At 43.2% G+C, this 15,470-nt stretch overlaps 2 protein-coding genes across 2 annotated transcripts in view; one reads left to right on the forward strand and one right to left on the reverse strand.

Annotated features, from left to right (window-relative positions):
- The window catches only part of NCAPH2 (non-SMC condensin II complex subunit H2), a 34,348-nt gene extending 22,470 nt beyond the window's left edge, over window positions 1-11,878 (reverse strand). The window contains exons 1-7 of the mRNA XM_018560750.1: window positions 11,856-11,878; window positions 7,091-7,207; window positions 5,316-5,417; window positions 3,579-3,634; window positions 2,140-2,215; window positions 599-667; window positions 306-385 (exon numbers count right to left, since the gene is read on the reverse strand). Of these exons, the coding sequence (XP_018416252.1) occupies window positions 306-385; window positions 599-667; window positions 2,140-2,215; window positions 3,579-3,634; window positions 5,316-5,417; window positions 7,091-7,198 (491 nt within the window). The 5' untranslated portion in view covers window positions 7,199-7,207; window positions 11,856-11,878. The remainder of the gene's footprint in view (window positions 1-305; window positions 386-598; window positions 668-2,139; window positions 2,216-3,578; window positions 3,635-5,315; window positions 5,418-7,090; window positions 7,208-11,855) is intronic.
- Window positions 11,879-14,880: 3,002 nt separating this feature from the next.
- LMF2 (lipase maturation factor 2) overlaps window positions 14,881-15,470 on the forward strand; it is a 20,269-nt gene continuing 19,679 nt past the window's right edge. The window contains exon 1 of the mRNA XM_018560749.1: window positions 14,881-15,047. Within this exon, the coding sequence (XP_018416251.1) occupies window positions 14,954-15,047 (94 nt within the window). The 5' untranslated portion in view covers window positions 14,881-14,953. The remainder of the gene's footprint in view (window positions 15,048-15,470) is intronic.

Below are 15,470 nucleotides of genomic sequence, written 5' to 3' on the forward strand. Positions count from 1 at the left end.
ACAAGATTCCGCAGACAACAGCCGAATGTAAATACAGCAGGTAATGGGCTGGTGCAAGACCCAGCCTGCTATTGGCCATTTCAAATTGCAATAGCAGGTTGGCTATTGCACCCGCCCACTGCTTGCTGTGCCCTTCTCCCAGCGTGGAGGAGAGAGCTAGGGGATTCAGACAACTAATCGATAGAGATAAGTTGACAACTATTCTCATAATCAATTATCATCAATTAGTTGGTCGCAGCCCATCTATGTATCTCACATAGGTAGCATACCCATGTCTCTAATGTAACTCAGACTGTAATGCTCACCTGCATAGAGGGTTAATTTTCTTTTCTACCTCTTCAGGGGGAACTAGAGCCATAGGTGTTAGGGGAACGATATTCACAGGCTTTAAAAGAAAACAAAAAAACACAATAGAACAGAAATAAAGAATGAATACAAGGTGCAGATGCAGATACATATCTCTATTTGCCCAACATGAGTTTATGGGGCTAAGGTTTTAGAGACATAGCAACTTATACTGCCAAAATATACACAACAATGAACATGCACAATATACATGCAGGCTGCGGTGCACATACTAAAAAACCTTATAGCATACGTTTAAATTGTGATCCTTCATGTCCGTGCTCGTTTTCTTGGGATCCTCAACATCATCTAAGACCAGAAACTAGAACAAATACCAAAATGTACATGTAAAGCACAATAACAATTAACTTACCCAAAATGCACATATTAAATATTTAACCAATTAAATGTTCGATAAAACAAGAAAACTTTAGATATCGGTTTCTTATTTGTCAAATGTTTCTTTATCAACAACCTGGTAAAGGGGTCACACAGATGTGGCTTATATGGCATCGGTCATCCAAAATGACAATTTCACCTGAATCATACAGAGTTTACATTAGGCGTCTGCAGAGGAAATGTAAGATTCTATTTTCTAGGGAAGTCCCGATACCCGGCATTTTCACAAGTACTTGTGAAAATGGGCCGATACCAGCGCTTTAAAATGTTAAATCGCTTCGGGCTGCCCAGAGGTTCCACGCTTTCTGGGGACCTCCAGGCAGCCTGGTGGGCAGCCTGCCGGGGTCCTCACAGCTCCGCCTCTCACAAGCCCGCCAACGCCACCAGATAGATCGGGCACAGACACCCTGAATGCGCTGCCTCCCACAAGCCCTCCACCGCTGGCAGAGAGATCGGGCACAGACACCCTGCAAACCGCCACCTCCCACAAAGCCCACCAAAGCTACCAGAGAGATCTGGCAGAGGCACCCTGCAGAGCGCCATCTCACAGAAGGCACACCTATTTGTATGTGAGTAATGATGGATAACAATGACTTTACTTTCCCCCATTTGCTTATTATGGGCTGGATCAAGAGACACTTAAATGCTATGCAGACTCTCATATGCGGTGGCTATATGGAGGATACGATGTAAATTATGAATAGACATTATCACATATAAAGTAGGAGTGTTCTGTAAGGCTTGTGAAAATTGTTTCTGGATGGGACTTACACTGAGTAGTGGTGTTTGTCATGAAATTTACTCAGTAGAATGGCCCTTATGTGTCTATGATCGTTCCATTTTAACCCTGGATGTGCCGAATCATGTGCTTTATTATTACAACAGAAATTACATTTGCAGTACAGTTATAAGATGAACAGAGTTGTGTATAATTCTGATCAGTCAGATTATATACATGATCAATTAACTCATGAAGGAACAAGATCTAAGAGTTAATGAAGCTATTTGGCTGCTATATTTATGGTCCATCTGTTTAATATGAATTATTATGTGCTCTGTTTTATTTTTTTCACAGTCTTTTAAGTTACAGTTCTTCATAATTTTAAAGAAACTGCCCTAAAATCATTAGACTGTGTTGTGTTAGAAAAAATGTCACATGTCCCTTTAAGAAAAAGTATCGGTAATTGGTATCGGCAAGGGAAAGTACTTGTATTTGGTCTTAAAAAAGTGGTATCGGGACATCTAGTTTTTTCTCATGTATAAAAATAATTAAACCTTGGTCACAAGACATTTCCAAGCATGCTAGAAAACCTCTTCAAGCAAAATCCTGTGCTCAGGATCTGAGTGCCTTAAAAAGACATATATCCCACAAACAAGCACACACACACTACTCACCTCCTCGCTATGTTTTGTAAAATTTGCATCTTTGTCTGCCCCATCTGATCCCACAGAAGCCGGCTGCTGGTCTCGCCTATATAAATAAAGATTGATCACAATCAACCAAAAGGAAACAAAGATGTCTACTAATAGTTACTTTGTGGTCATTGACCAGAGCTGGATCAAGGTATACAAAGTTGTATATAATGTACTTCACACAAACAATGTTTTATTTCTATTACTTCTCATAAGATGCATTTCCAAGTGTTATCCTATGCTATATTTTCTCTAACATCCGGTAGCTCATTTTCTCTCTACTTTTCTTCTTGTACTTTCATTTTAATTCTTAAGATTTATTTTCCATTTTGGAGGTACTGCATGAAAGTACAAAACTGATAAAGCCAGCAAGGCAGATATGCTGTATATGTCAAGTCTCAGCTGCCGACAGCTAACATGTCAATTATAGGTCCACCCCCGATGGTCTGAATTGCTAGTTGACATCTCCAGAGTTCTGCCTCTTTACCTTCTCTCCTCCTGTTGCACTCCATAGAATATATAATCAAACATTCAGAAGGAACAACAAGATCCCTGAATCCCTCAACTCATAAAAAAAAGGTGGTGTGTGCATTTTACCAGTGTAGTGCAACACACATGCTGTGCACTGTAAGGTACATAGCAATGAATCGCACTGCAGTGCACTAAAACATTTAAAAGGAGAACTATGAGGCGAGTGAAAATCACTCAGCCTCATAGTTCTAGCCGACCTGTCACAATTAAACTGTCACAGGTCGGCTCAATAGATCGGGAAGTGAGCGAACACATACCATCGCTCGCTCACTTCTCGATCTATCCCTGCAGAGAGCCGTGACTGTCACTCACGGCTCCCTGCAGGACTTCCCCCCCTTCCCCTGTCCGATCCTCCAGCGCTGACTGGCGGAACGGACGGGGGAGGGGGCGGGTACAGCTGGCTCTGCCTCTAGATAGGCAGAGCCAGCTGTCAATCACGCAGCTGGATGGATCCGGACAGTGATGCCGAGAATCCGTCCCGGCTGCGGCATCTCAGTATACCGCGAGCTGTAGCTCGCGGTATACTGAACTTTGGATGACGGGAGGACGCTAGTTTGTGTCCTCCCGTTAACCTTGGAGAACTATGGGGAAAAGCCCTAACCCCATAGTTCTCCTTTAAGCAAGTTTGTTAGTTCTGGAACAACAAAGAAGAATGAAAACATCTGAAGGCTAGTGAGTGCAGAATCAAGAACTAGGAAGGGCACATCTCAGCACTAAAGTTCAAGAGCAGCAAGATGTAGTACAGGACTAAGAACACAGTACTACACACAAATGTATCTGTTTGGGGTGGACCAACTCTAACCTCTGCTATACTACCAGAAAAACAAAAACCCCACAGCTTGATAACTTCTGAATTGATGAAAAGATTAGAAATGTAAAAAGATACATACTTTTTATTTGATATAAAATCCAAAGCTTGGTATACCAAAGAATAAAGGTATTCCACCTGCAAATAGAATATACATAGATTTAATGATTTCACACAAACCTTAATAGAAGTGGACCATCAGCACTTACTATAGCCCTATTTCACATCAATGACAATAGGTTAAGCATACAGTAGAGGTTTCCTAAGCCACTATCTGCTCAGGAGGGACTAAACAGATTCTTACATGCTTGAAACGCAGAGACAGGTTAATTAAATCCCACAAGCCTGGTTACTAAAGCATTAAAAAAAAAAAACCTACATTTTTCAAACTTTTTATATTTATGTCAGAGCTGCATGCTCTCTAGCTACTGAAAAGTCAGAAAGGTTTATAGATTGCAAAATGGGATGTCGCAGAGGGCTCCAAAGCTCCAAGTTAGGGTTGAAAGTAGTCACAAGTATATTAAGTGTAACCCAGTTTTAGGAATCCTGGGTAGCTCCAGCAAAAGACTACACTGTCTCCTGTGGTTCCAGCAATAGTCAACAACTGGCAGCATAACAGTACAGGCATCTCCTAAAGTGTGAATGCAGATTACGTTTACCTGTAAGGTACCACACCAACCATAAAATCAGAGGTGATGTGCTAGGGAAGGATGACTCGAATTATCATGGTCATTGTGTAACCTGCCCCTTCCTTCTCTCCATTGAGGATGTCCATCATATTGTGTAACCAATACGCAGGTCTGCGGACTCAATTCATGTTTATACATATACTGTTGATTTATAAACTTGTGCTGTATTCACACATATAGCCAGGCTTTTCTTTCTCAGAGTAATATATGCAGAGGTGCAAACACACAAAGTGCTATGGTGCAAAAGTTCTAAACCAACCCAATATATCAGGTAGAATCTTATATTCAGTCGGTATCCACATGCAAAAAGTATCCAAACTGGTTTCTAAGTCCTCGCATGTGTGCAACATAGCAAACACAAGATATAACATGCAAAGTTCAAGCCGACTGGCTGTTTGAAATTCACTTTCTCCAGCAAGTTGTGGTTTTTGCACCTCTGCATATATTCCATCAATTCCAACGGTAATCGAATTGAGTGAAACCAATATAAGATTTCACCTGATATATAAAGCTGGTTTGGAAGCTTTGCATTACAGCACTTTGTGTGTGTAAAAGAACAGAGCAAAAGGAGCGCCTCCATAGTGTAAAGCAGATTTAATAAAGGTAAAATACAGCTGGAAATGTACTTACAAACGACTTGTAAAAAACGAGCATTGAATAAAACGATCTCAAGTGGATCAAGATGGACGAACGAAAGAACAAAGTGGAGAAATCGGAAAAGTGTTCAAGCCAGGGCCATCTAGACATCGATCTTCATCCGGTTGACGCGTTTCAGAGGTTAAACCTCTTTCCTCAGAACCCAGAGGTTCTGAGGTTTAACCTCTGAAACGCGTCAACCGGAGGAAGATCAGTGTCTGGCCCTGGCACTTACTCTTCCGATTTCTGCACTTTGTTCTTTCGTTTGTCCATCTTGACCCACTTGAGACCGTTTTTGTGACGGTATATGTCATTTTTGTGACGGTATATGTATACATTTGGAGATTTAATTATAGATGGCTATAATTAAATGTTAATGTGAAGCTTATTGTTGGATTAATACATGTATGTGGTTGAAATTAAATTGAGTTATGTAGAAAGATGTTAAAAGGAAATCAGTTACTCATATTCATACAGTTAACATTTCCACTTACCTTTTTACTGTAGATACATGCTGATCCTTGAATTAGGAGAGCAGCTTCTGCAAAGTTCATGGTGGTTTTACCTCCATCAAAAGAGATACATATGTGATCTAGCTATAGAACAGAAACAGATATGTACATATTTAGATAGATGTGGTCTTATAAAACTGGTACTAAAAACATATAAACAATCTAGGAGTATGTGTTACCAGCCTATTGATCCATTTAACATCCCTCAAATCAGTATTTATGATTATTTTGATAAAAGCTCCATAACCACCTCACCAACATCTAAGTCCTTTTAGTTGGCGCTTGCATACCTGCCCTACTTTTTAAGGACACTTGTTGTGCATGTGAATGTGCGCCACAGCGTGTGCATTTGCACGCTTGCACACAACACAAGGGAAATGTGTGACGTGCTTGCAGCTCAAACTGCTGTAGGAGCTTTTTTGCCATAGATAGGGCAACTCATTGAAATGAATCAGTTGACGTGCGGAAAACACTGCAAAACGTGCAAAGAGACCAAGCGTTCATTCGACTCTGACTTCAATGGCTGCAAGTTTGATCCAAGTTTCCAATTCTAGAGAAACTCAAGCCAAATATATCCAGGGAACAAAGGAGTTCAGCAACAGAAACCGCCATATATATATACTCAGTACAGTTTCCCTAGAACATCCCACAATGTGCACTATTATTTGCTCAAACTCCCCAAGGCTAACTGGTGAGCCAAGAGGCAGTGAAGTACCTGCTGCTGGCAACCACCCCAATGCCCTCTAGGTGCACTTCCTTCTGTAATATCCTATTCACAACTCAAACATTCAAGAGTTTAGCTAAACACATTAGTGTGGAAGGGAGCAGCTATTACTCTGCTTAGTATGACGGAGTCTTCTCTTGGCTAAACAAACAGTAAATATCAATACACCCAAACTGCTGGTCTAAGGTAATGTTATTTACCTCTGCTTTAAAGAGGAATTTTACTCATCTTTAAAATGACAAAAAAACACACCTTCAGAAATGTTTAGTAATGACAATCTACAAACACATACTTCTAGATAATTGCAGGCTTTGTATGCTTGGCATACCTTATTGTTCTTTTCCTCCCCATTCCTATTAGTGGCCATTTTTACTAAGGGCAGATTAACATATCTCCCTATACTTCCTGGAACTCTGGCACACGTGACTAGGACATGTGACCATGCACATCATCTTAAGGGAAAAAAATGTCTTTCCCTGAGATCTCACAAGACTTTGCAGTTTACAGATGAGATTTCCCAGCAATGCTCTGTGATGTAGCCATCCTAGGATGCAACACTTGGGCACAGGTTACATCACTAATGCCCAAGAGGACCAGGAAGTGGAAAAACTATAACTAAGTAAAAATATGTTGTTTATTTAGCTAATGAATGTAAGATGATTTCAGTTCAGAATGCAGAGCTAAATGTTGATGTGATTTTTAGTGGAAGGGGTACAAGTCCACTTTAACTTACTAAGTTGTAAGAGCAGAGAGGGATGAACAGCAATGTTTGCAGTTTGTTCAGATAGCAACACCATACTGTTACAGTAGCAAGTTACCAATATATGAATCCTACTGTACTAAGGAAAAATGGCTGACAGTTGCCATTTCTGTCCACTGTTCCTTTGTCTCTTTTGGTAAAAATAGGTATTGCAGTATGGATTTGATTGTTTGCAGGCAGAAAATTCAATATCAATAAATCAACCATGTTACAATATCCACAATCTCCAAAGCATGAAGCCACCACCATTCATGAGCACTCATAAAAACCTACCTCCTCCAAGTACTCCCCCAACTGAGCAGCTACATCCACCTCCCAGTTTTTGGTCAGATCTCTGATTGGTTGCAGCAGGTGAGTGAACCTTGATTCCGCATCCTCCATTGTTTAAAGCTATAAATAAAAGATAACAGACTTGTGTAGAATTGTATTTGTAAATCACATACACAATACAACCATTTCATGATTAACGTGATCCACATAGTCTACCTGTGTATGGAAAACATAGTGGGAAGAAAATCCAGTGTAAAAGCAAACGTGACATAAAAGCCAAATTTCTTTATCAGCAATAGAGCGCAGCTGCTGGACCCAACATAACATGCCTTAAAGGAGAACTACTAAGAACCCCATTTACATTGACTGGCTTTTCTCCACCCTATGTTTTCTGTGCTTCATTACAATTTAAAATGTGTATTAGCAGTCGCCCGCTATCTGCTGACTTTGGATCACAAGGAGAACATTAGTGAATTTACTCCTTTAACCCCAAAAAATGAGTCTCTTTATGTCTATTTTAGGGAATCTGATTCTTAAGCTGCCCATACATGTAAAGATGTCTCTGGTTTAGCCCTGTGAGCTGAACATGTGCGATCCCTCGATTCCCCCATCCATACTATAAACAGCCCGGATGGAGGAAACACCCCTGCCAGTTACTGTATTCTAACTGCCGCACCCGTAGCAGTCAGGATACCCAAACAGTGATGACTGCAGTCAGTGCTGGACCGGCTAGTTTCAGTTTTCTCTTGAAGTTTGTCGAGCTGGGTGGTGTCAGTAGGGCCACCCCACGGCTTGATTTTCAGGCAATTCACAGGAATCTCCCAAAATTCTAGCTGTGTATGGCTAGCTTAAAACACAATGACAGCTTCCAGCAGATAGGTAAACTGCCATGAGACCTATATAGGGACTGCCACTGCTAACCTGCTCCTGAAAAAGCTAGTTGCCGGTTAAGCTTCCGCTCTGGCTTTGATGGCTTGTGTCAGTGACCTAGGACAAGAACGTTGATCAGTAAAGTCTAAATAAAATAAAAACATACAAAAATTACTTAAAGTGGCGTTAAAGTCACAAATATTCCCACCCCCTCATGCTGGTGTAAGGACTTGCCTTAAATGATGCCTCTTCATCCGATCATCATCTTCTTCTTTACAGTAATTTTAAGCAGTCCCTCCAGTGCTGGTTCCGGTCTCTTATCCAGCGCTGACTGCTGTGTATTCTGTGTCCCACGGAGCCTATCCGTGTGCACGCTGCCTTGATTTACACAGTGTCTCTCCTCTTCTCCTGGCCGAAGATCTCTACTGCACATGCACCCGTCCCATGATCCTTCACAGCCACTTGAGAATCTTCAGAACATCGGACGGAAGCGAGTGGTGGAGACAGAGGTAAGTAATAACCTATTTGGTAACTTTAAAAAAAAAATGTTTTTGCATATATGTATCTACTGCTAGCAAGCAGAGGATAGATGCGAAAAGTTTTTTTTTTTAAACCCCTGCTTTAACAGCGGTTTAAACTTACATCCCCATGGTCCCCGTGTGTGTTGCAAAGTAGCAACCGCTCCGAGCTCACTCCCCGTGATGGACTACAATCCCAATACAACTAAGTAAACTAAAGGTGAGACTGTAGTCCATCACAGGAGTGAGCTTGGAGCGGCGAAAATGGCACTTTTGGCATAATGCAGAAAGTGCCATGTTTCTGCTGACATAGCGGCACATCCGTTTCTTCTCGCCTCCCCGCTGGGCGCTGCTCTGTGTCACAGGCGGCCAAGCGCTGCGAGCGGCGGGCGTCTCTCCTCCCACACTGCTCAGCCTCCTGTGTCAGATCGGAGGAGAGCGGTGTGGGGGCGGAGACAACCCACACTGTCACAGGAGGCCGGCGGTTGAGCCAGCTGTCAGATTAAGCTCTCCTTCGCTCAGCCTCCTCTGACAACTGTTAGGAAGGAGAGCGGGTACAAGCAATCAGTGATCGTTGGAGTGTTTGTACATAATTGAGGACATAGTATGTTTACTGTGTCCTCAATTATGAATGAATGAGAAGTGACCTACATCACCTCCTGTTCATTCATGATTCTCCTGTTCATTCATGATAGTAAACATACTCTGTCCCCATGTTATGAATGAACAGGAACACTCAGTATAGAGGATTCCTGATCATTGATAACAGGGGCTGCAGAAAAAGAGACAGGAGGACTTTGTGTCCTCAATCTCTTTCTATTTTAAAAAGGGAAATACCAGGGGTCTGTTTAGACCCCCGATATTTCCTTCAAAGCACCTAAAAGTAAAATATTTAATAAAAAAAAAAAAATGTAAACAAATGTAAAAGTTTATTTTAAAAAATGAATAAAAAAAAAATTGAAAAAGTTAGGAAATTTTTTTTTTTCAGTTTTGGCCCCACATTTTTTTTATTTCGGTTTTGTTTTTACAATTTTGATTTCGGTGCACCTCTAAATAAGATACATTTTCGTTAAACGTTAGGGTCCTTGTATACAATTTTAATATTGAACTGTGAAGTTTAGTGTCACTTTAAAAGAAAAAAAGGGCCCATTTACACTGTTTTAACACATTCCAATGAAGTGCAAGTCGTTCAGGGGTAGCCAAACTCCGGCCCTCCAGCTGTGGTGGAACTACAAATCCCATGAGGCATTGCAAGACTCTCACAGCCACAGACATGAATCCCGGAGAGATGCATCATGGGATTTGTAGTTTCACCACAGCTGGAGGGCCGGAGTTTGGCTACCTTGGTATAGCCTGTGACATTCACAAAGAGTGTTGTGAATCCTCTTTAGGCCCCTTTCACACAGGCGCCATCCGTTCTTGTCAGTATGGGGTCCGTCCAGAGATACCCTGATGATCTGCTCAGTATGGGGTCCGTCCACAGATCCCCTGATGATCTGATCAGAATGGGGTCCGTCCACAGATCCCCTGATGATCTGATCAGTATGGGGTCCGTCCACAGATCCCCTGATGATCTGATCAGTATGGGGTCCGTCCACAGATCCCCTGATGATCTGATCATGGGGTCCGTCCACAGATCCCCCTGATATGATCAGTATGGGGTCCGTCCACAGATCCCCCTGATATGATCAGTATGGGGTCCGTCCACAGATCCCCTGATATGATCAGTATGGGGTCCATCCACAGATCCCCTGATGATATGATCAGTATGGGGTCCGTCCACAGATGCCCTGATGATCGGATCAGTATGGGGTCCGTCCACAGATGCCCTGATGATCGGATCAGTATGGGGTCCGTCCACAGATCCCCTGATGATCTGATCAATATGGGGTCCGTCCACAGATCCCCTGATGATCGGAACAGTATGGGGTCCGTCCACAGATCCCCTGATGATCGGATCAGTATGGGGTCCGTCCACAGATCCCCTGATATGATCAGTATGGGGTCCATCCACAGATCCCCTGATGATATGATCAGTATGGGGTCCGTCCACAGATCCCCTGATATGATCAGTATGGGGTCCATCCACAGATCCCCTGATGATATGATCAGTATGGGGTCCGTCCACAGATCCCCTGATATGATCAGTATGGGGTCCATCCACAGATCCCCTGATGATATGATCAGTATGGGGTCCGTCCACAGATCCCCTGATATGATCAGTATGGGGTCCATCCACAGATCCCCTGATGATATGATCAGTATGGGGTCCGTCCACAGATCCCCTGATATGATCAGTATGGGGTCCATCCACAGATCCCCTGATGATATGATCAGTATGGGGTCCGTCCACAGATCCCCTGATATGATCAGTATGGGGTCCATCCACAGATCCCCTGATGATATGATCAGTATGGGGTCCGTCCACAGATCCCCTGATATGATCAGTATGGGGTCCATCCACAGATCCCCTGATGATATGATCAGTATGGGGTCCGTCCACAGATCCCCTGATATGATCAGTATGGGGTCCATCCACAGATCCCCTGATGATATGATCAGTATGGGGTCCGTCCACAGATGCCCTGATGATCGGATCAGTATGGGGTCCGTCCACAGATCCCCGGATGATCTGATCAGTATGGGGTCTGTCCACAGATCCCCGGATGATCTGATCAGTATGGGGTCCTTCCACAGATCCCCTGATGATCGGATCAGTATGGGGTCCGTCCACAGATGCCCTGATGATCTGATCAGTATGGGGTTCATCCACAGATGCCCTGATGATCAGAATAATTTTTCTCTGGACCTAGAGGGATTCCATTTAAAAAAATGCCAAAACCTATTTGACACGTATACACATGTACATAAAGCCGGGTATACAGCCGAAATCCGCGGCGTGGGTGCTTTTGTCAGCAACCTTCAGCCAGGCATCCATCAGCTGATCCAGGGAAGGAACAGGTTGGAAAACTGTCAGCCAAACAGAGCTAGCAGCCAATCTGACAGGGCCGCAGGCTGAATACAAAGGAAACAGCGGGGGATGCCTCAATCCACGCTTGTAAGCATTGATGGAGAAATCTCTTCTATTTGTTACGTTCAACCCATAAGATTCAACAAAAAAATAAATAAATACAACTGTATATACCTGGCTTCAATCCCAAGCAGTGCCATGGTGTGTACTCATCTCTATACAGGGTTTTATTTCATGTCACATGAACACAGAAGCCACAGCAAACCATACAGCTACGTGACTACTTTATTCCTGTTCTACATAACATCCCCCTCTATGGGTGTCACAGATAACGATAATAAGACGAAATCTGCTCTCATCGTATCTCCTTCATAAACAACGGACATCCTTCTACTGCTCGTCAGCTCACCTTAGTGAAACGCAGGTCCCGATTAAATACAGCGTAATATAGGAAATTTCCGCCCACAGCTCCTTTCTTCCAGGTTACAGCAATCTCCTGTACGCCATTTTGTTTTTCCCGCCTAGTGCACTATTTTCTCACGCTTCGAATTCCACCAATCAATGGAAAGGATATAGGTGTAGTAAGATGGCCGGGAGTTGGGTGCAGTAAGATGGCTTCCGGTACCCAGTATAGACGTAGCTGATAGGCTCATTGCGCCCTCTAGTGATTGGTTATGGAAGTGCGAAGCTCTTGATCTGCAGTATTTCTATCCCGTTCCAGTCTCTCTGTATGTTCTCACAGGCGAATTAATTATCGAATCAAGCAAATCTGCTAATTGTTTTATTCTCCTGAACACAAGTATGGAGATACACAAATATACAGTCTGTATATTGGCAATGCACCAATCACAATTGACTCGTTTACCTAATGACCTCTGTTAATAATCTTATTTTTCATGTCAGAACTTACTTCTCTCCTCAGGGGTGTGGAAATTTTTGAAAAAACTACTTGTCCAAGGGCTAAAGCAGGGGTCAAGTCTACATGTCCTTCATTATAATCTACTTGTCCCAACACAAAAAAAAAGTTTTAAAAGTTTAAAACTAAGGATGCACCAATACCAGTTTTTGGGTATCGAGTACGAGTACCAATATTTTGCTTTCAGCACTCAGTCAGTATCGGTGCTTCCGTTGGCATGGAGCAGGCTTCCCGGGCAATCAGGAAGCATCGCCACGGTCTTAGTAATAGCGCAGACGAAGAAAGGAAGTTCTTTGTCTGCTCTGCGGGCTCTATGGTGAGCTCCCGTGCCGTGGTGACAGGTCCACCAGAGGAACGGGGGACCCCGAAAACCACGGCGCGGGGGGGCGGACAGAATCGCCGATTCTCGCTTCATACAAGTGATCTGATTAGATCACTTGTATGAAAACGAGCGGCGGCTCATTATGTTCTGATCTGTTAATGACCCTCATAGTTAGAGCCGACGTGTGTAGAAGCTTTTACACGTCGGCTCTATCGATCGGGAAGTGATAAGAAACATACAGCCGATCTGCTCACTTCCCGATAGTCTCCCCGCAGTGAGCAGTGACTGTCATTCACCGATCTCCGCAGAGATTCCCCCCTCTCCGATCCTGAGTGGAGGAACAGACGGGGGAGGGGGCGGGTACAGCTGGCTCTGCCTCTAGATAGGCACTTAGGCAGAGCCAGCTGTCACTCACGCAGATGGGTGGATCTCGACAGTATTGTCAGGATCTGTCCCGGCACTTTGATCCTGGTCTGGTGATATCACAGGAGATTTCTCTTAGTGCAATGAAGCCAACTTTTCCTTTAGTTTTGAATAGAGTGGAGAGGGATTAGTACAGCTGTCAGGTTTTTATTTGTCCTGGTTTCACCCAAAGTGAAAGAAAATAAGAAAATTCCAAAGTTGTCACCAGAACAGAAATGGGAAATCGTCCAATGTGGACACTATTTCTGCTCACCCTCCGGAAGTATCATTCTCCTGGGTCCTCCACAGCTCACGCTAGTTCCTCCTGCAGGATCACGGAAAATTGTTATCTCATACTTACTGTCATTTTCTTTTCCTGGCCTTTCCTCACGTCACCATATTTTTGAGCAGGCCAGGAAACAGTAATGAGGTGGAGGTCAGCAGGAGGATCCAGTGAGACCTGAAGGGGACCCAGGATATCCACACTCCCAGAAGACTTAGGGGGTGATGGCGTTCAGCAACATAGGCAGCCAGAGGGGTAAGTATTCGGTTTTGGCTTTACAGGTACATGTGTGGTTTAGTATTTTTATGTATGTGACAGGGTCACTTTCAAGTGTTTTTTAAGGGTGCAATGGATATTGAATGACTCCTAGGGGGTCATTCACACGGGGGACAAGGTCTGCATAGAATTTCTCTGCACCCTGGGGCCAAAGGTGTTGCGTGCAGCCCTCCTTTCATGAACAATGACAGGCCTAGGGTATATTTGCATAAGATACGGATGTGAATGCAGACAGCCTGTGTTCAGGGAGATACATCCATACCTACTGTATATGTAAGTATACACTCAAAGCAGCGTTCACCAGCGTACCACCGCTGCCTGCCATTGATGTGTCCAGATGGGCTGTATGCAAAACTTCTGGTGCAGAGATCCCACTAATTTTATGGTACACAGATCTTTGCACCTGTGTGAATTAGCCTTGAGTCCATTCATGCCATATGCATTGGGATGCGACTTTCAACACAATCCCAACACATAATTTTAAAAAAATTAAATTCAATGAAGCCAGTCCACTCCAGCGCATTGCATTGTGCAGCATTGCGCTGCACTGAAAAAAAGTAGAGCATGCTCTGTTTTTTCAGCGCATTCATCAGCGCAAAGCAATATAAAAAGAAAAATCAGGAAGTGACCTCACAAGAGATTTTAAAAATGCAATGCAACGTGCATCAATAGACTGCACTTCACACGGTTCTAAAGCGCAATACAACTGTGTTAGCGCACGCTTTGTAGTGTGAATTGACCCCATGGGTTACGGAAGCTTTTTACAACCATTGCAGACCAGTCCTTATGCTAAAGTGATGTGACAGGTCACTTTAATTTCACTCATCCTCCTCCCTAATATTCACAATAAACAAAATATGCATTAAATCATACATTTTAAAGAGTGCAGCGGGCCAACTTCACAGTTTTGTTTTTTCTTTTGTAAGTTTTTATGTTCCAAAACTTTCAACTGCTGCAGTTTCTTTATATCAATCACAAATAAATCTTGCAAAAATGTATACAAATTTCGGGAACAGGGAAAAAGTTCTAGAAAACCATTTCCTGTTCCGCTTTTTGTGACTGGCTCACAGAAATTCCATTTTTGGTGCACCTCCATGAGGCTCATGCGCAGGAATAGGGCTGACCAGCATGAACGGTGCCGCGCGAACGGGTGAAGCACTGCGCCTGCGCAGTAGGAAATCCGCTGACAGCCTGGTAGTATGACGCATGCGCCCTTGAAGGGGCGAGCGGCGATGTGTATTACGCATGTGCGGGCCGTCCACGTTGTGACTCATCCAGAAAGCTGCAAAGAGCTGAGAGTGTGCAAGAATGGGGGAACTGCGTCTGGTTCGGGGTGCTTTTCTATGGGGGATGAGTGGCATTTACCTGTGTGCATTCCTTTCATTGTACACCCAGATCCCAGGTATGAATAGCATTGTTACAACTGCTAGTGTGTGCAGGATCTGCTGAGGAATAAAATAATTATGCTGGCGGTTTGCAGATGGCAGAGAACGCCCTGTTGTAAATTTTAACTTTCCTCCAGGCGATCTTTGATACTATAAAAAGATACTTTGTAGCAGACCACTGAGGTTTGGTAACAGAAATGAATACATGCTCTTATGAAAAGCGTGTTCAGTGGTTGTCATTGATTCTCTGCATGCACTAATGTTTTTATTAGCACACTTGTTCCAATATATTATAACTATTGTCCAATATGTCTATATCAGGATGTTTCTAGTTTGCTGCTTATATACTTGATTCATATTTTCAAAGAGGCATTTGGCATCTCCATAGCAGGTCCTTAAAGCGAATCTAAACCCAAGAACAACCTTTTAATTTAATCTCC

The sequence above is a fragment of the Nanorana parkeri genome, unplaced genomic scaffold (assembly GCF_000935625.1).
Source record: "Nanorana parkeri isolate BGI_ZX_2015 unplaced genomic scaffold, ASM93562v1 scaffold476, whole genome shotgun sequence".
Taxonomy (NCBI): Eukaryota; Metazoa; Chordata; class Amphibia; order Anura; family Dicroglossidae; genus Nanorana; species Nanorana parkeri.